Source organism: Schistocerca nitens, chromosome 3, assembly GCF_023898315.1.
Source record: "Schistocerca nitens isolate TAMUIC-IGC-003100 chromosome 3, iqSchNite1.1, whole genome shotgun sequence".
NCBI classification, from domain to species: domain Eukaryota; kingdom Metazoa; phylum Arthropoda; class Insecta; order Orthoptera; family Acrididae; genus Schistocerca; species Schistocerca nitens.
In genome coordinates this window covers 873,203,628-873,223,505 of record NC_064616.1, presented here as the reverse complement: position 1 = coordinate 873,223,505, position 19,878 = coordinate 873,203,628, and the positions used below count along the sequence as shown (strand labels likewise).

Sequence of the window (19,878 nt, the reverse complement as noted above, 5' to 3'; positions counted from 1 at the left end):
TCCACAAACAAAGAACATTTAACAGGGCTCCTGACTGTGGAGGGAATGTCACTGACAGCAATGGCAAACAATGAACCACTGAGTACACTGCCTTGGGGGACGCTTCTCTCGAACATAGCAGTCAGACAAGGCATCGCCGACACGATGTTGAAAACATCATTCCTCGAGAAAGGACTGGATAAGAAGTGGCAGACATCCACATAGTTCCCATACATGAAGTTGGCAAAGGATGCTGTACCTCCAAGTAGTGTTGTATGCTTTTTCAAGGTCAAAAAACACACAAACCAAATGGTTTTGGTGTAAGAAGGACTCCAGTATCACCGCATATAGTGGACGTAAGTCGTCAAGGGTGGAATGGTAGTGCCTGAAAGTGCACTGGGAGCAGCTCAGGTGATCTTGGGATTCAAATAACCAGACGAGGTGGCAGTTGACCATGCATTTAAGAGTCTTACCTGTACACCTGGTAAGGACTACACTCCAGTGACTGTTAAGGGTGCTACAGTCCTTGTCTGGTTTCCAGAATGGAATTAATATTGTCTCCTTCCAAGTCATGGAGTACTGTCCATCAAACCAGATCTGATTGAAACAAGACAGGAGCTGTCCTTTCACTTCAGGGCGCAGATGACGAAGCATGGGCATAATGGATCTCATCAGATTCAAATGGCTCTGAGCACTATGGGACTTGACATCTATGGTCATCAGTCCCCTTATCAGATTCTGGAGCAGTGTTTCTGGTTGCAGACAGAGCTGATTCCAGTTCTCACATGGAGAACTGAAAGTTGCAGACTTCCTCAATACGCAAGAAGAAATGGAGCTTCCTCATCTCCACATTCATACGGAACACCTGAAAAGCAGAAGCTTGTCTGGCTGACACAGTGACAGTTAAAAAAAGTGTTCAGCTAAAACCTGAGCCATGTCTTCTGGAGCATCCACCAAAACCCCATTTACTGACATGGCTATAAGGGGACGTGTACTGCCCTTGCCTGAAATCCACCTTGTTGACTCCCAAACTTGCACAATGGAAGTGGACCGATTAATGGAAGTTGTCCATTTCTTTCAGGAAGCCCTTTTTCGTTCTTTTGTCACTCGCCTCCCCTGTGCTCTTGCAGATTTGAAGGCATGATGGTTTCCTATAGTTGGAGGGTGTTTGATGTTCACAGAGCTGTTTGTCTTGATCTGATTTCTGAGCAACAGTTGTCATTCCACCAAGATACAAGCTGTCGTCTGAGGTGGTTATTAAATTGGGGGATGGACTCTGGTGGCCAACTGGATCTCACAACTGATATGGGTCACCATCTCTGTGCAAAATCCTTTTGCTCAAAAATAGCCTGCTGACTATACTGCAACCAGTTTGCCCTTTGAAATCATCCATCTTTGTGGTCTTCTGACAGCCACTGTAGCTGTGGAAACATGTGTCAACTCATGCGCATTCAAAAAGCAGATATTCTCAGAATGGCATTGACCCCATCTGAGGGGGAGAGAGCTCACTGACATGAAAATTTAACTGCCTCCTTCTTTGACTTAGAACTAGTTTTTGAAGGACTTTTTCCTAACTTATGGTGGGAGTTGGTTGCTTCGGTTGAAGGAACAGCTTAGTAGGCTTCTGATGGTGGGCAGTGGTATATGGGTTAGGTGGTAAACCCATTGCCGACGGCTTCCAAATGATTTCTGGTTCAAGTGTAGCATCTCCCCCACAGGCACACCAACAAGTTTATGTGCTCATACTTGAATCTGCAGTCTGATTTGTGTGGAGGCACTTGGCAATTGGTTTCTTAAGAGCTGATTCAAAAGAAGTAGCACAAACTGGAGGTTGCATAGCTTTGAAAGCTTTTTTAGCTTCACCATAGGGTATGCGTGTCTCGACTTTCAGCTCCTGAATTTCAGTTTCCTTATTGTAAACCTCACACTTTCTGCTCCACACTGGGCGATCCTCGGAGCACTTTATACATGCCGGAGGAAGTGTACAAAAATTTCCTGATTCATGAGCTGAGCCTCCACAATTGCCACACCTAGCACTCCCATTACATCCCATATCGGTATGGCCAAAACTTTAACATCTGAAGCATCACATTGTGTTATGAACAAATGGGCGAACATTAAGAAAAATATAGCCTGCAAGGATGTGTTCAGGTAATTTTGGAGCACTAAACATTGGGATAAATCTTGCAGGTTTTTCGAATGTGCGACTGACTCTTCTCATACAGTTCTGCACTTCCGTGATGCTCATATTTTTCCATTTTTCACAAACTCCACGGGGCCCTTCACCATTATATTGGAGCAGGTAACTATGCCCTTACTAAAGTTAAGGGTGTTACGCAACTCAGTCTCGACTGGGTAGTCACATAAGGCCTTACATCCCAGAGGCTTAGATACTTGGTTTGAATTAGCACTTTCAACTAGAAGTGCTCCATTACGAAGTCGTTTGACACTTTTTAGGGACCCAGCAATACCCTCCAATATCTTGTGAACATAGAAAGAGGAGACCTTCTCAAAGGTTCCCCCTGTTCTCTTGATTACAATGAAAGTGTTATGGCATACTAATACCCTCTTACTATGATTCTGAGACTACTTCTAAGGAGGACTGACCAGTGGAGCTCTCTTTTATGAGTATGTGTAGGTACTACCTGATGGTAGAATTATAGTCAGGAGTAGTAGTTTGATGAGACCATTCCATACGGATCCCGTAAGATGCTAGGGAACAACTGTTGACCCATGCAGAGTGCTGCATGCCTGAGTAAGCCTTGTACAACTGGGAATGGCAGGTTCCCCAGAGGTTGCCTGCTAGAGACTTTTAGCTCAAAAGCCATTCACCTCAACAGCATGTAGCACACCTTGAGGTCAAGGTTTTTTTTATAGAGGTGTGTACCTTCCTCACAGTACAGGTGGTGAAGCCAAGGCCCCTTCTCCTAAACACATTACATTCCACCGCCGCACCCCATGGTGGTCACTAAAGCATACCCTGAGCTTATGGTAACAGAGGACTTGTGGTGCTTACCACTCCCCAGATCAGGAACCCGGGGTTGCGAAGCCTATACCCAGTAACCAAATGCTGAGGTCCTGGGGCCCTCATGATTTTTGTTACCTCAGTGTGTATCACTACTGGAACCCCTCTTAGGCAAATTCAGTCACATCATCGGGAAGGTTGAGGACTCCATAGGTCACCTGAAAACATATTACAACCACTGGATCTCTATGTTAGTTTCAATGTAGTATATTTGTTTACAAAAGTCCTTTATAAGTCTCCTTGGAACTCACTGGCAGCCCATCTGAGGAGGAAATTATGGCACTGTTCAAACATGTGTTTAGCTTAACATATTTCGTACCCAACAACCAGTACTTCCGGTGAGTATGTGGGTTTCCGTTGGGAAGCCCTCTGTCTCCTGAGAATGCCAACTATTTTACGGATGACTCAAAAGTAAAATCACTACAGCTGACAGCCCGAAAACCTTTCTGCTTTTGGCAGTACACCAACAACTCATACATGATGCGACCTTTTGGAGCCAAAGGGCCATCGATGTTTCTGAAGCATTTCATTTTGCCCTGTCCAAATGTTCTAGTTACAATAGAGGTGGAAAAATGTTGTGTATTACCCTTTCTGGATATTTATGTACAAAGTAAGCCAAATGAAACACTGGCACAAAGCATGTACTAAAAGGCCAGTTCACACTGATGTATATTTGCAGGCTACAAGTTCTCACAACACTGAACAGCATGGCAGCAAACTGTGAAACCTACTTCAGTGAGTATGAAACCTTTCCCTTCCTGCCTGCCACATGAGTTTCAACATCCAATGACAGTTTTCTGACAGGATGGCTGTTCAGACTAGCCCAGGGAACAAAATCAAGCAATGGAAGCATCCATACTCACAGCCTTCTTACCACACTTCAGCAGTAAATTTTCAAGAATTGTAAGAATCCTCAATAGAAACAACATTAAATGTTTGTTTTTCCCATCTGTGAAACCAAGAAACTTACTGGTGGTGGTGGTGTGGCTGACGTTAGGTAATCCAGTTTCATTCATGTTCTATGAGTGAAATATGAAGTAAACATGACCCCAGAGGTAGTTCACATAATAATAGTTTTATGGCAATTTGTGCAACACGGTGCCTGATTAATACCCTGTTGTGATACCATACCATGAAAGCATTTTAAGGAGCATGCTTAACTACCTGTGTATTATTGCCTATCTAGCAGTTTTGTGAAAGGTGGCATTCGTGATTTCACAATCACGAATGGGCCATTAAATGCAAGCTTCTAGGGGTTCTTCCCTACAGTCATCAAACATGCATTAAAAATGTTGAGATGCAATTCATACAAGATGTCAACATGCTACTAATTAAATTCCATTGCCTACATCTGCAACTTAACTACAGATGGTTGTGCATATGATAATTACAATAGTAGACGACAAGCAATTAAATCTCTTTTTTTGGAAATGGTATGGAAAACTACAGACAAATATGGAGGACTTGTACTCTGCAGCTTTGGCTGTTACTGAGAAATTTATGACTGACGTGCAGTAGAAGTGCCTATCCATTCATTAACTTTGTGACTGGAATCCCACAGTGTTGTCAACATTTACATCTATCAGCTGATCAAAGACTGCAGATCCATCTGTTTATAGTTTAGGCAGTACGTATGGTAATCTGATTGTCAGAGAAATCATAGTCTCACATCTCAACAATGATACAGCATGCCAAATGTATCAATGTTTTGTACTGTCTTTTCTACATGAAGTATGACTAAAGGAGCACTCTAAAATGCATTACTGCTAGTTGTTTTCTCACAGAGTTGCTGTTTATCTAAAAGTTGAAAGATCACAGCTGTACAGTCACAGGTGTAATTATCTGGGGTGTCTTCAGTATACTCGGTTGTTTTTGATAAGCTTTGTTTTCATGCTTTCCCCATCCCATCATTTTGCCAAAGCTTGTTTTCGTTTGTTGTCCCAAAAGCAATCATCATATTTCACAAATAATTTCATTACTTTATGCTGATTCTCTCTGCTTTTCGACTTCCTTTGGCATACATACATATCTTTCTCTTGCATTTATGTTTCTTCAAATAGTGCTTAAGGGCATTCTGTAGCTATGGTGTGGTGGAATAATAATCTCACAGAGCAGGCTAAAGCAATCGAAAACTCACAGCCCCTCCCCACAGCACAAGAGGCAGTTACTGTGAGAATTATCGCAATAAGGACAGGTTGAGGTCTGTGCCTCAATAGCTCAGTCATTAATAGCACTGTCTGATAAAGGCAAGGTCCTGGATTCAAATACTGGTCTGACACAGTTTTAATCTGGCAGGAAGTTTGAATACAGCACACACACAATTGCAGAATGAGATTCATTATGCAATGAGAAAAAAAGAACCCTGGTTCCTCACTTTAGCCTGCGGCCCTAGATGTAACATGTGAACTTATTTTGAGAAACTGTCCTTCGTCGTGAACTGATATGTACTTTCTTGAGTTACTTATTTTTTTTTTTTAAATTATTTATCTCACAATGAAGCATTCAGCTTGTCTTAGGTAAAGAAATTATATTTAGGGATCTTTTATGACACAATTTATGGCTTTCCATGGAATATTTTGAAGCTCTGTAATTTACATTTGTGACTCTGCACTCACAACACTTTGCATCACACTTTTTACTGCAAGCTTCTTATCTCTCAGAGTGTGCACTACAAACTGCTTTTGTTTCCTCCCTGTTTTAGTCTCAGTTTTTCTAAGAAAATGGGTTCCAGTTGATTGTATATAGGAGTTTTACCAACACTGAAATTGCTCAAGTTATCACACGATTTTAAGTAATAATGCCACTACTCGTTCCTGCTGTCTCTTAAGGACCACTCTTCTCTTCTGCATCTACTGTAAGTCATATCTGAAAATGAAATCACAATGGAATTTTGAACTGCAACCACTTTCAACTCAAATATGACTAAAAACACCACTAATTTTGCTCCAAACACTATTTACTGAAGTACTTGAACTTTTTCTTGAAAATATTTCATATCATTCTCAAATTGGTATGTAACATCATCATGAGCATTCATCATCATCAGTCAATTGCAGCTTGTCATGTTGACACAACTAAGCACTCATGGGCTTAAATGTGTTGCTGAATAGATCGGCAAAAAAGAAACAAATATACATGCTCCTCCAGCATGTCCATACCATCTACTGACTAACACTTTAACTGCAGTCTGTGCTGAGAATTAATTTCAGTTGTGCTAGAAACATAAGAACATGAAATAATATAGGGTGGGTTTACTTTTTTCTGACCACTGATATAATTCTGTTCCTAGCAGTGTCAAATATACTATTTTTTCCACGTTCAGAAAGTTTTACATTTAAAAAAATTACGATAGGTAAAATTAATGCATTTCTTGTTCTTTAGATATACAGTACATTCCATCTGAAGACTGCACACACAAAGCAAAACCAGTTTTTATAAGTGGCACAAAATACAAACAATATATTTAATTTATAACTCAATCACTCACCTGTGTCATGTACTCAAACAACATACATAGTGGTTCGCCCCTCATAACAACTCCAAGTAGACATACAATATTGGAATGCCGTAGATCAGTCATTAGTTCCACCTCTCTTCTAAAGTCTGCCTGTGTCTTTGGAGTAGCATTTTCCTTCAGAGTTTTTATTGCGACAAGCAAAGGTGTATCACCTGTATCACCGGTAGTCACCTCCCCTTTATAAACTTTCCCTGAAAAATTAAAGCTTGCTCCAGACCAATCTACTTTTGAATATGAAACATCTTAGCCTACAGAGAAGAAACAAATTCAACATAAGACATTATGTATTGTTTGACAAATGAGGATTCAACTTCCTTCAAGCCTATAAGGTTGGATAAATTTAGTTCAGTCAATTTTGAATCATGTTTCCACATGAGATTTCTCCATTTGGTTTCTTACACTGCAATTAAGTCAAGTCAGATAAGTGAACATCAAGTATATAGCGTGTCTCAGTGTGCAAATTAACACACATGTAGAGTACTGTTTATTCAAGATCTCAAACAGGTTAAGTTTTGCACAGCTATGTAAAAAATAATATCATCAAAATTATATAAAAGGCCCAACTGTTATAACAAACATCTCAACTGAGTTCATGAAAGCAATACATGTTATGCTGGTATTGCTTAGTCAATTTTATGGTAGAAAATATTATCAGATAACGGTTCCTAAACAACTGAGAAATGCGACAAATCTAAACTTTTCATAACTTGCTCCTTAAACCACAGCAACTCATTCAGCAGTATATAACTGTATGGTGATGTAGGGATTTATGGCACACATGGTCTGTGGTTGGAGTAAGAATGACAAGTGCAGCTAGAGTTGTAATCTCCCACATGTCCTGTAAGGAATAAAAAAATTCACTATGATTTCTATACAAGTTAAAACAGGAAACCCAAATGTGAGGGCTTAAAAAATTTGCTTCCATGTTTGTTATCATTGTACGTAAACATGATAATTTTGTGTATACATTATTTCCAACACAGAAATATGCAGGGTGGAGAAAAAAATGCACTCGGCGATGAGTTTGCGATTCCTCATCCGAATTCAAGACAAAAGTATATCTGGCAAAACCTAGTCTTGCCAATAAGTTTAATAGATATCGATTTAAAAAACAAGACTCTGGCAACGCTAACTGCATGCAGTGTGGCCAGAACAGGTAGCATGAACTCTGCCCTGCTCAGTGAGATAAGTCAATGATGTGGGGAACGGATATGCAGGCTCGTCAAGTTTGTGAAAAACATTTTTTTTTTTTTTTTTTTGGTTAAAGCATCAAACTGTATCCAATTTAAACATCCACAATGCAGTATCTTGTGTATTTCTTTCTGTTCCTGTTAACTTCATTTAAAGATTAAGATATAACCTGCACTTCTTACAGACAAACAACCACTTTGTTCTGTCCATGACACAAATAAAGCCAATAGAATATAAGAGTGGATACAGTAACATCGCCTGTATGCAATAAGGTACAAAAAATTCGACAGATAGGCTAAATTAGACTGCACATGCACGATAATTCAGTACTATATGTTTGACATCCAGGCTTATTTTTACACTGCCAGTACTGATGCACACGAGCAACATTCACTTTATAGAAGATGCTCAATGCGGCCACCTTGCATTTGCAAACACTTTGCCCCTTCCTGCATCATATTTGGCTAGATCCTATGCACCACACTTGCATCCACCATTACCAAAGTGACATGCATGCAAGTTATTACAGTGTGTACATCCATGGGTGGAGTACTATTATCCATGGGTGGAGTACTATAAACCTGTCCCTTTAAATGTCTCCACAAATACGAATCTAGTGGATTAAGGTGCAGGGAACATGGAGGCCAGAACATCTGACCTACATGACCAATCTATTTCCCTCAAAATGCTTCATTTAAATAGTTACGCACATTCATTCCAAAGTGTGGAGGTGCACCATCATGCTGAAATCATAAGTATCATCGAATATCAAGTTGAACATTTTCTAATGTCTCAGGCAAAGAAACATACAATACAGAGGCCCACTGAACCTGTCTGGCAATAGGTAAGGGGCCAAAAACACTCCGCCCACGATTTCAACCCAAAGGTTTATGACAAAGCATGGCTGCAAGTCATGTTCATGGGTGATGTGTGTTGTGTTCTGACCAATAATGGCTATTGTGGAGGTTGAAAATACCTTCATGAGTGAAGCTAGATTCATCATTATATATCATGTTACTTACAAAATTTGTATTATCCCACTTGGTGCACAAGCCATCCACAAAACTGTACTCGTTGAAAGTGGTCTTCTGGCTGCTGGTGTTGAGTTAATGTGTGACGATATGGATGCAGTTTTTCATTGTGCAACACAGCAACAACCAGTCTTTGATATATCTGTAACTACCCTATAATACCATGGGTACTTCGCCAAGATGATTGGTGAAAGGTTACAAGAATCGCGTCATCTGTTTGTGGAGTATGTCTAGTCCTTGGATGACCTCTGTCCATTACTTGCAGACGAAGATTACCGGTTTCCCAAAGGCATTGCTTCAGGTGATGAAAAACATCCTTATTGGGATGGCACCTTTGAGGGTACTGCACACCAGAGATAAGAAACGCGCTCCGTGAACTAGCTTTAAACTTGCCACTGGGTCCTCTGACGTCATCTCCAAACTCATCATCTCCGTGTGCTCAGAGACTGGACTCTCAAGTCTCCATTGCAGCCGCTGTAACGAACAACATGCCACATGAGTCTGTTGTCGGGTACAGCTATACTCTGCCACCATCGAAAGGAGAGCCAGTACACGAGTTCACGAGTATAACCAATGACTCACAGCACTGCAGCTAATCGCACATGGGATGACGACTATTTAAAGTCCCTCGTCACGGTTTTCTGCCTGTATGTGAAGAATAATCTCAGAAGCTATTGTAGGGATTTTGATACTGTTTCACTGACAGATAGACTGATGCATGATGACAATTTGTGTACATAATATATTACCACCAAATCTGACAAGTCATCCGGCCATAGATAACCAGCATGAATTTGGGGCGGGTCACTGGTTACTTACTGATACTGATCTGTTCACGCAATCGCAAACACACACACTCACTCTCACTCTCTCTCAACAAGTTATCGAGTCCAAGACAACAGTACAAGAATATGAAGATGTGGTGGTGTTAAGTATTAAAATAAATTTATAGCAATCATCACAACATTACAGAACTGAACTAGATGTTTCTAGGAAACTGCTGGAAAGGATCATTAAATTTAAATGTCATAATGTTAACTTTAATATCTGTATAGTATCATCATAAATTAATCTCTGTCAAAATTATTTAACAAATCACTTTTCAGAATGAGATTTTCACTCTGCAACAGAGTGTGCACTGATATGAAACTTCCTGGCAGATTAAAACTGTGAGCCGGACCGAGACTCGAACTCGGGACCTTTGCCTTTCGCGGGCAAGTGCTCTACCAGATGAGCTATCCAAGCACAACTCAAGCCCAGCCCTCACAGCCTTACTTCTGCCAGTATGGGGTAGCTCTGCAATATCCTTTCTTCCAAGAGTGCTAGTTCTGCAAGGTTCACAGGAGAGCTTCTGTGAAGTTTGGAAGGTAGGAGACGATATACTGGCAGAAGTAAAGCTGTGAGGACAGGGTGTGAGTTGTGCTTGGGTAGCTCAGTTTGTAGAGCACTTGCCCGCGAAAGACAAAGGTCCCGAGTTCAAGTCTTGGTCTGGCACACAGTTTTAATCTGCCAGGAAGTTTCAGATCATTTTAACTTTGAAAAAGTAAAACATCATCCACAACATTAGGGTTCAGATGACTGCGATGTTCAGTAACAACCCAGCCTGGAGCACTGAAGCTCGTCTCACTAGATCCTCTTGAGGCTGGAATACCTAGTATGCTCTTAACCAGAGAGAGTACCTAGAGACAGAACTGTCATGTCATGTTCTTTCCACCATCCAACAATATCAGTTTCCACCTCTGCATGTTTTTCAGTAGCAGTGACTGGGAGGTACAACAACACTTCGTGATGTTTGTCTGATGGTCCAGACTTCTTGCATACCTCTGGAACTTCAACAGCTGTCACAATTCTGATGACCCTGGTGCTCTTTCATGAGAACCACGATTAACTAGAAAAAACGGATGTCGCAATTTGTAGCAACATTCACTCATAATCATGTTGCATGAGCAAAGAATATTAGGTGTCTACAGTCATTCACTAACCTGAAATGTTTGGACACAGAACACCAACCTCTTTGAAAACATTATCTCAGTCTTCAGTGCTCAGCATCAACATATCACGATATATGGGGGGCAAAAAAATGTTGCGATCTTGGGGTACCAGGTAGTTTAACCTTATCATTACTTCTGTTCATGTAAGTTCTGCATCTTAATTGAAGTATTTCCATGGCATCACTATCTAATTTATTAGGGCTCAAGTGCTCATCCAAAAGTTTACACTGCACAGAAGTACTAAATGGGGAAGTAGATAGTTGTCACATTCTAGATCATTATTAGCTTCTTTGATTGGCCTAAGGAACATGGCAAGCTTATTTAGGGTATGCTCATCTATATTCTTAGGTCTAATTAACTCTTCTTTTTTTTTTTTTTTTTTTTTTTTGGGAGCAATTCCTTAATCTCGATCAAAGTATCCCAAACTGAAACTAGCATGTCTAACAAACGGTTCCATTGGACTTCAATTTCTCATTTCAGTGATTTTGAGGGTCTCTTTGAAAGACCAACTTTCTTACAATATGCCACTACTGCTTTACCCAAGTTTACTGTCTCTCCTACATGAGTTAGCTCTGGCTGCGATGTTGAAAACTCTGACTTAAAAAGTATGTTTGAGTCAATTTCTCAAACTATGATAAGTGTAAGGAAGTTTTGTGACATCTTTCAGGATTGATCTGTTATGAAAGGTGCTAACTTCATTAAGTCCTCAGAAATTGTCAAGGACTTTTAACAGTGAACAAACTCCGATAAGATGTTAACTGCTGGTTCCCCCCACCCTCAACACGAAATGGAGTGGTGAACAGTACTCTGTACTCCACACATCACATTCAACTAATAGTGAATACAGTCACTGTAGTGTAGTTATTTTATGTGTATTATCCATCCACATACCAGTTTGGAAAGAGGCTCTTATCGGTAATAGCAGCAACAGCCAGTGGAACCAGCACCTGTTTAATAGCATCTGCAGTAGCATTTACTCTATTCCTAACTGCAGTCAGATGACAGCGTATCGCCTCCACATCATCGTCACAAGCCACTTCAGCTCCTACAGATATGAGTGCTTGGGATACCATTTTGAAACTGGAGCCATGAAACATACTGAATGGTCTAATATATTCGCTGCCCAAGAGTGCCATTGAATCAAAGATAGCAGGCTTTTTGGTTGCAGGGATATAAGAGTGACATTCAGAAGAATGCAAAATCCCAAGACTGGCTAAGTTTCACGAAAGCTCGAAATTGAGTGTGGATGTCAATGCGAGATGCTTTTAATAGCTTCCACAATGAAATATTGTCTCAAAATATAGTAGAAAACTCAGAGATATTCTGGTCGTATGTAAAGTAAACAAGTGGCAAAAAACAGTTAATACCGTCACTGTGCAATAGCAATGGAAATGTTACAGATGATGGTGCCACTAAAGCAGAGTTACTAAATACAATTTTCCGTAATTCCGTCACAAAAGAAGATGAAGTACATATTCCAGAATTTGAAAGTAGAACAGCTGTTAGCATGAGTGACATAAAAGTAGATATCTTAAGTGTTGCGAAACAACTCAAATCACCTAAGAAAGGCAAGTCTTCCGGTCCATATGGTATACCAAGCAGGTTCCTTTCAGAGTATGCAGACACAATAGTGCCTTTCTTAGCAATCATATACAACCGCTACTTGACGAAAGGTCTGTTCCTAAAGACTAGAAAGTATCACAGGTCACACCATTATTCAAGAAGGGAAATAGGAGTAACACATTGAATTACAGACCCACATCACTGACCTCAATTTGCAGTAGGATTTTGGAGCCTATACTGTACTTGAACATTATGAATCGCTTTGAAGAAAATGACTTATTGATACATAACCAACACGGATTCAGAAAATATTGTTCTTGTGCAACACAGCTAGCTCTTTATTCCCATGAAGTAATGAGTGCTGTCGACAAGGGATCTCATATCGATTCCATTTTCCTAGATTTCCAGAAGGCTTTTGATACCATTCCTCACAAGCGACTATTAATCAAATTGCGTGCACATGGAGTATTGTCTCAGTTGTGTGACTGGATTCGTGATTTCCTCTCAGAGAGGTCACAGTTCGTAGTGACAGGCAGTAAATCATCGAGTAGAACAGATGTGATATCTGGCGTTCCGCAAGGTAGTGTCATAGGCCCTCTGCTGTTCCTGATTTATATCAATGTTCTAGGTGATAATCTGAGCAGCCCCCTTAAATTGTTTGCAGATGACGCTGTAATTTACTGTCTAGTAAAACCATCAGATGTTCAATTCCAATTACAAAATGATCTAGAGAGAATTTCTGTATGGTGCGAAAAGTGGCAATTAGCACTAAACAAAGAAAAGTGTGAGGTCATTCACATGGGTACTAAAAGAAATCTGATAAATTTTGGGTATACGATAAATCACACAAATCTAAGGGATGTCAGTTCGACTAAATACCTAAGAATTACAATTACGAGCAACTTAAACTGGAAAGACCACATACATAATATTATGGGGAAGGCAAAACAAAGACTGCGCTTTGTTGGCAGAACACTTAGAAGATGCATCAAACCCACTAAAGAGACAACCTACATTACACTTATCCGTCCTATTCTGGAATATTGCTACGCGGTATGGGATCCTTACCAGGTAGGATTGACCGAGGCAGACACGCCAACTTTCAAAAGTGAAAAATCAGGAGAATTTTAGTGATGTAGCATTGTAAATTACAACACATTCCTGATGATTAAAGTTGCAATAATTCAATACCTGTAACAACTCAATTACATTTGCTTTATTATTTACATGTAAATACTAAATAATGGACATACTGACCCTTTGGACTGTATAATTTATCATTCAACATGCTGAACAACATGAATGATGAGCTCTGCAAGTTTCTTTGGATTCACACACATTCAAGTGAAGCACTCTCGAGAGAACTACAGTTCGAAATTACGATCCGAGGAAACAAATTAACGTCTATTAGATTTCTGTTTTGACATTAGCACAGTTTTCATTTCATAATGCAACCCATATTTGCATGGCATCTTATATCCGTAAGACATCTTACCAAAATTTAAATCAATTTTATACAGGATGTACATGTTAGGCTTAGCAAATAATCTGAATAGAGTATCAGTCTGAATTTGTCTGATTACGGTAGTTACTTATTCAGCACACCCGTAGCTGACTTAGCCTTCTTCAAAAACTCTGAACTAAATTTCTGCTCAAAGCACTTGCCTTTTTGAACTGATTTTAAATTTAAAAATTTCTCCAAAGACGCTTTTGAAAGCATAGACCTGAGCCGAGTTTTGGTCTTTGTAACTGTGCTAAAAATTCTCTCACATTCCGCATTACTATGTGGAATTGACAAAATAGCCAGCATCACCTTTGCAAGCTTGTCATAATGAAGAACCCCATCAGCCGATTTCGTCTGACCTACCAATGCCCACTGAACATCAATTCTCTCTGCTGCCAAGTTGGTTTCTTCCAGATGAAAGTTAAAGAACTGAGAGTGGAGAATATCAACTTCTGTATCAAATTGTTCACTTTCGCTAGTTAGAATATTAGGAAATTATTTATGAAAAATCAAAGGCTGGAAAATGATGCTTTGCCAATTGTACAAATATTTGCAACTTCTGCATGCATTAAAACTTCATCTTTGAATGGAAATTTGTGTGTTATGTAATCACATGATAAGAAACATTTTCTTACAGGCTTAAAGAATATAGACTTTCCCTCAGGCTTCAAAGTGGTCACCGGAGCAAATGTATAATTCCCTATCATCAGATCACAATCATCCTTTTGATTTGCTGGAGTGTGATAATCTTCACCAATAAGAGAGCTGCAGGTTTTAATAATGAGTGGTCTCACAAATCTGGCCGTCACATTCTTCAATAGTTCCTCCAAAATTGACCTCAATAAGTGGGGCGCTTGACTGAAGAGCTATATTTGGGCTCTCAAAGATAAGCATAAAACTTGAAAGGAAAAGGCATACAGATTTATGTAAATTTGATGACACAAACATGAAAAGTCGTTCCTCATGTGATAAAGCATAGTCCACAGTGTCAATGGTTTTCTGTAAAAACTGATAATTGGGTTTTTCTTTTAAGTGAGGACTGTGGTGAAATCTTATCACAGTGCTTGGACTTGTGATATGAAGTAGACACATCGAAATTTTGAGTGGGTCTTGGAATTTTATAATTCTTCAGAGTTTCCACTTCAAAATCCTTACTTACAATTTCACTCTTGAACAAACTAACCAAAGGGTCCCACTGCTCCAAAATCCTATCTAAACATCTTTTCAACGATAACCATCGTGTAGGCACAAGTTTCAGAATTTTCCTCATTTCTGTGTCATGTAAAGTTTGAAACTTTACAAATTTTTCTTTCCTCTTTGCACTCCTTTCCAAATAATAAAATATATCAATAATATTTTCGTCACCATTTAAAGGCAAACATGCCGCCCCCTTCTCAGCGGCAAGATTAATTAGGTGACAAGAACAGCCTACAGTGATTAAGTTAGCAATTTCTTGCTTCAAACATCCTGCCACATCCTTTTTTATACAGAATTCCCACAAAGTACAAGATCAGCAATATTAGCTCCAGTGGCATCCCCTTTTAAATTAGGCACAGAGAGTAGGCAATTTTGAATTTCACGGAGTTCAGGGCTGAAGAACTATACGATAATAGGATATAACTTTAAGTCCATTTTATTACTAGCATCGGTAGCAATAGCGAATGGATTCGACTGCAAGTGTGTAATAATTTTCGCTTTTTCTTCCATACACATTTCCATAAGGATAGTGACTGTTTTTGTTCTGGCACACCCGTATTGTTTCACAATTTCATAATCAGGAAACATTTTGCAAAACAAAGGCCCAGCGTGGTTGGCACAGTTATAGTCAAGTTATGCTCTACAATAAATGAGGTAAATAAAGCTTGAACACTGCATCGTATTTCTTCACCATTCTACATGAAAAATAATCAACACCTCCAAGATATGCAGCCAACAACTACTGCAGAGTACACAAATCGTGCAGCAGAACCATGAACATAATTGTCCTAAATTGTAGACAATGGTCTTGTAGCAGTGATACCAACCCTGGCGCACCATTTCCCCCTATATTGCACTTCAAATTCTCCTAAATAATTTATCGGGTAAGCAAGCGGGGTGGGGAGGGGCAGTAAAAGGGAGTCAAGAATGAAATTATCGAGCGGAGGGGTGGGGAAGGCAGGGTAGTAACCCTTAATATTTTTCCCCCTGAAACATTAATCCCTCTAACTTCCCCCTAGACAATTTGGCAACACAGCCTTGTAGACACAACAACACTAATCACTTCACTTGGAACAACTATCGACTACTCCTTGTCCACTATAACTTTACGATTGCACTGGTGCTACCAGAAGCAGAGGAAATTGGCACTAGTTGAAAGATATTCATTTGTCTCCGAACGCTGCCACCGATAAGTTCCTTACTTCCTTATAGATACAAAGCATGAGCTACGCCTACTGCCGCTCCCGACAGCCAACGCACGAATCTTCCAAGTTAACATAGACAAGTAGCAACCATACCTTGTCATCTACCAATATATCGAAGGAGCAGAATTTTCAAATAGTAACGAAAGTATTTAAACAGCTCTGAAAATCGGGAGATCGGTCTACACGGTCGGGAGATCGGGAGGAAGAAGGAAAAATCAGGAGAGTTGGCACGTCTGCGGAAGACATCTAAAAAGTGCAAAGAAGGGCAGGTCATTTCATGTTATCACAAAATAGGGGTGAGAGTGTCACTCATATGATACGCGAGTTGGGGTGGCAGTCACTGAAACTAAGGCGGTTGTCTTTGCAGCGAGATCTATTTACGAAATTTCAGTCACCAACTTTCTCTTCCGAATGTGTAAATATTTTGTTGACACCCACCTACGTAGGGAGAAATGATCATCATAATAAAATAAGAGAAATCAGAGCTTGAACGGAAAGATTTAGGTGTTTCTTTTTCCCATGCGCCATTCGCGAGTGGAATGGTAGAGAAGTAGTATGGAAATGGTTCGATGAACCCTCTGCCAGGCGCTTAAGTGTGAATTGCAGAGTAACGATGTAGATGTAGACATTGAGCTAGGTCATGTTTCCTTTTGATGGATTACGTATGTTTCCTCTTGGTGAAAGTAGATTAAACAAGAATGAAACCATTTTATCTGCACTGTACAAAATAGCATCTTTCAAGACCTCACTCTTTCTATTCTGGAGCACTCTTGAAATTATGTACACTTCATCATGTAATTTTTATTCTACATCTTCTAGTCTCAGAAACCACAGCATTGTTAGAGTCAGTAAGTTTTGTCCTGTTGATGCTACACACCACAAAAAGATCGTGTACTCAACTTCAGTGTTACTTCACAGCTAGACACACACTCCCGCATATTTAAGAAAGAGGGAATGAGTCAACGAGTATGAAGCAACCCTACTGCCATCTTCTCTGACTTGTAAAACACACAGAACTACAGCTGGAATGGAGATAGCAGGTACGACACTGAAGTAACACTGGTGCCTTGATTTCTAGTGTATGCAATCCGCATCATTGGATTCTTACCTACTCCGTTTCTGATCTCTACAGTGCAGAAAAACCATGAGCAATAGCAGCAGCACCATCACCAGCTTCATTATCTGATGCTCCCCACACCAAAAGCGTATTGACATACTCATCGTCTGTGTACTCCCATTGGGAAGCCTCCTACATGAACCTGACAGGATCAGTGAAGGTTGTGCACTGCGTGTTTGGTAAACATATTCATGCATTTTAACAGACCCCATTGTCATATGATAGGCTGCTGTCATGCAACAAAGTGATGTCCTGCTTATAAACGACGAGGACTAGACAACGGACACCTAAAAAATAAAAAAGGAACACGAAGAGGATCCAGACCCCAACTCCATAGCAGATGTGCGTTTGATGTCTCAGCAGTCTACTCAGTAAGCTACGATGGCTGGAATGGTGGTGCAGGGTGACACGCATTCCTCTATACATTCCGACATGCTGCACGAAATGCTGTGTTGCCAGCTCCTTGTTTTTAAACATGTGTTTTCAAAATGCACCCAATGAGATTATAACATGAATTTTTTTTTGTGAAGACTATCATATTGCCACATAGCCACCTGAATTGTGTATCAAATTTGAGGACACAATCATAATGACACACAACACTTAATACAGACAGCAGGTAAATTGCAGAACCACCACACAAAGCAAGCATGGAGCTAACTGTCTTCTCAATGTTTGTTCCAATTTGATCACACTGAATATTTGAGTAATTTAAGCATTTTGTTAGTAAGTTTTGACAATCTCATGAAATTCTTAAACATTACGCCATAAATACTGCAACGAGATTGGAATTGAACCTTGGATCTGTCAGCTGCCAGCCAGTAACTAACTGTTACATCATCCTTAACAACAATATTGCATCACCTCCACGTAAAACAGACGCACAAAGATTCTCAGGCTGTTTTAAAGTATCTTGTCAAAAGGTTATTAGCACAACAATGCTTGACCATCTGCATGTTCACGGTGACTTCTCATATCCTAAACACCACCGTGACATTCAAAGGTAGCACTGTCAATTACGGTCTGACAACCCAATATAAGGAGTCTCTAGTATCCACGTCAGTGGACATAACAGTGGAGGCAAACGAGCTTGTGTGGTTAGCAAGACGAGACAGTGAGGAAACCTGTCATGAAAGGGGCAAGCAACATGTAGTATGGGCAGACCCGCTGGCGGGGAGTTTGCCTGCAGGCGGCAGTGGGCCAGTGCTTACCAGTAGTTCAATGAACTTTGACCTCATCCTGTGCTTTGTGCCACAAGTTGCCGAGTGCTTAGCCATTAGCTATCAGTACCAGCCATGTACAGAGTCAGTCCCGTGCTACCCTATGTCGGTTTGGATGCTCTGATTCCCATAGACTGACTCACACAGTGAGTTTGTTGTCCTCTCAGGGGCTTCTGTTGCTGCTATTGTCGAGCTACCGTCGGCCAATGAAGTATCCGCACGAACTGTGCAGTCTAGCGGCACTGGCACACCTGTGCAGACACCAAAGTGGTTATGAAGGATATTCTTACAGATGTAATGCTTCTATTTTTTTTCTTTTACCCTTTTCCTAATGTTAACTTAAGCCACCATGGACCTGGAAATTATGTAAAGCTGGCAGGAACAGTTGCACCTACAGAAAGAACAGCAACAGCTGCAGGATACGAAGTTGTCCAAATTTTGAAGCATTCCACTGAGCCTGAGGAACTCTCCTTTGATGAGCTTCGTCAGTTGCCTACACAGTGTTTTGGACATCAAACCCACATGGTGGCAGCACAGTTGCAGTTTAGCCAACAACAGAAGTGCACTGCAGGGCCTCTCACGCCAATGATGTTTTTGAGGTCCCAACTGTGCTACCTCTTACACAGACCCACTAAATCGCCACATGTTTGGTTAGCAGACTAAGGTGTTGACCTTATCCAACCCCTCCTTAGCTGACATAGCCCAAACTGCAGAATCACATGAGGTTACAGCGGCGACAAGGAATGTCGTTTTTGGTAACTGGCAGATGGCACAATTATATATGCAAGGTAAACAATCCTCGACACTCCATGAGATATTCCAGGTGGTCTTACCTCCCACCGAGTCGCGGTGTATTTCCAAAGTTGAGGATTCTGGTACAGTGGCGTCTTAGGGCTGCCCATCCTTGATTGTGCCAAGCTCAGCGAGTATGCACCACAATGCCTTAATTCCCACTAGTGACATTTTTTAGATATTAGGTGTCATTCTCTTTCCACCTGTCAGGCGAACCAGTGGTCCTGCCCTGGCTGTCATTTGCTGCTTGTTTGCTGAGACTGCCCACACGTGGAGGCCATGTGTGAGGCATATAATCAGATAAGCCATTTGGCAACTGTTTGTGACAGCTGGTGGGCCATGAGTCAGTCACTGAATGCCCACACATCGCCCTAGTGTATTTTGCTGACATAGTTAGTGGATGGACGACTGGTCAGATTTCAGGAAGACATGGGAGCAATGATCAGCCTCATTAATTTAAACACATAAAAACTCTTGGGATGCCCAGAGTTGCAACGGCTGCTCTGTCAGGTTGTGTTTATTAGCACACAGTGCACTTCTTTGCGG

At 40.6% G+C, this 19,878-nt stretch overlaps 1 protein-coding gene across 1 annotated transcript in view; it reads right to left on the bottom strand.

Annotated features, from left to right (window-relative positions):
- Window positions 1-19,878, bottom strand: part of LOC126248912 (tyrosine-protein kinase transmembrane receptor Ror-like) — a 129,655-nt gene that overhangs the window by 11,120 nt on the left and 98,657 nt on the right. Inside the window, exon 8 of the mRNA XM_049950399.1 lies at window positions 6,492-6,712. Within this exon, the coding sequence (XP_049806356.1) occupies window positions 6,492-6,712 (221 nt within the window). The remainder of the gene's footprint in view (window positions 1-6,491; window positions 6,713-19,878) is intronic.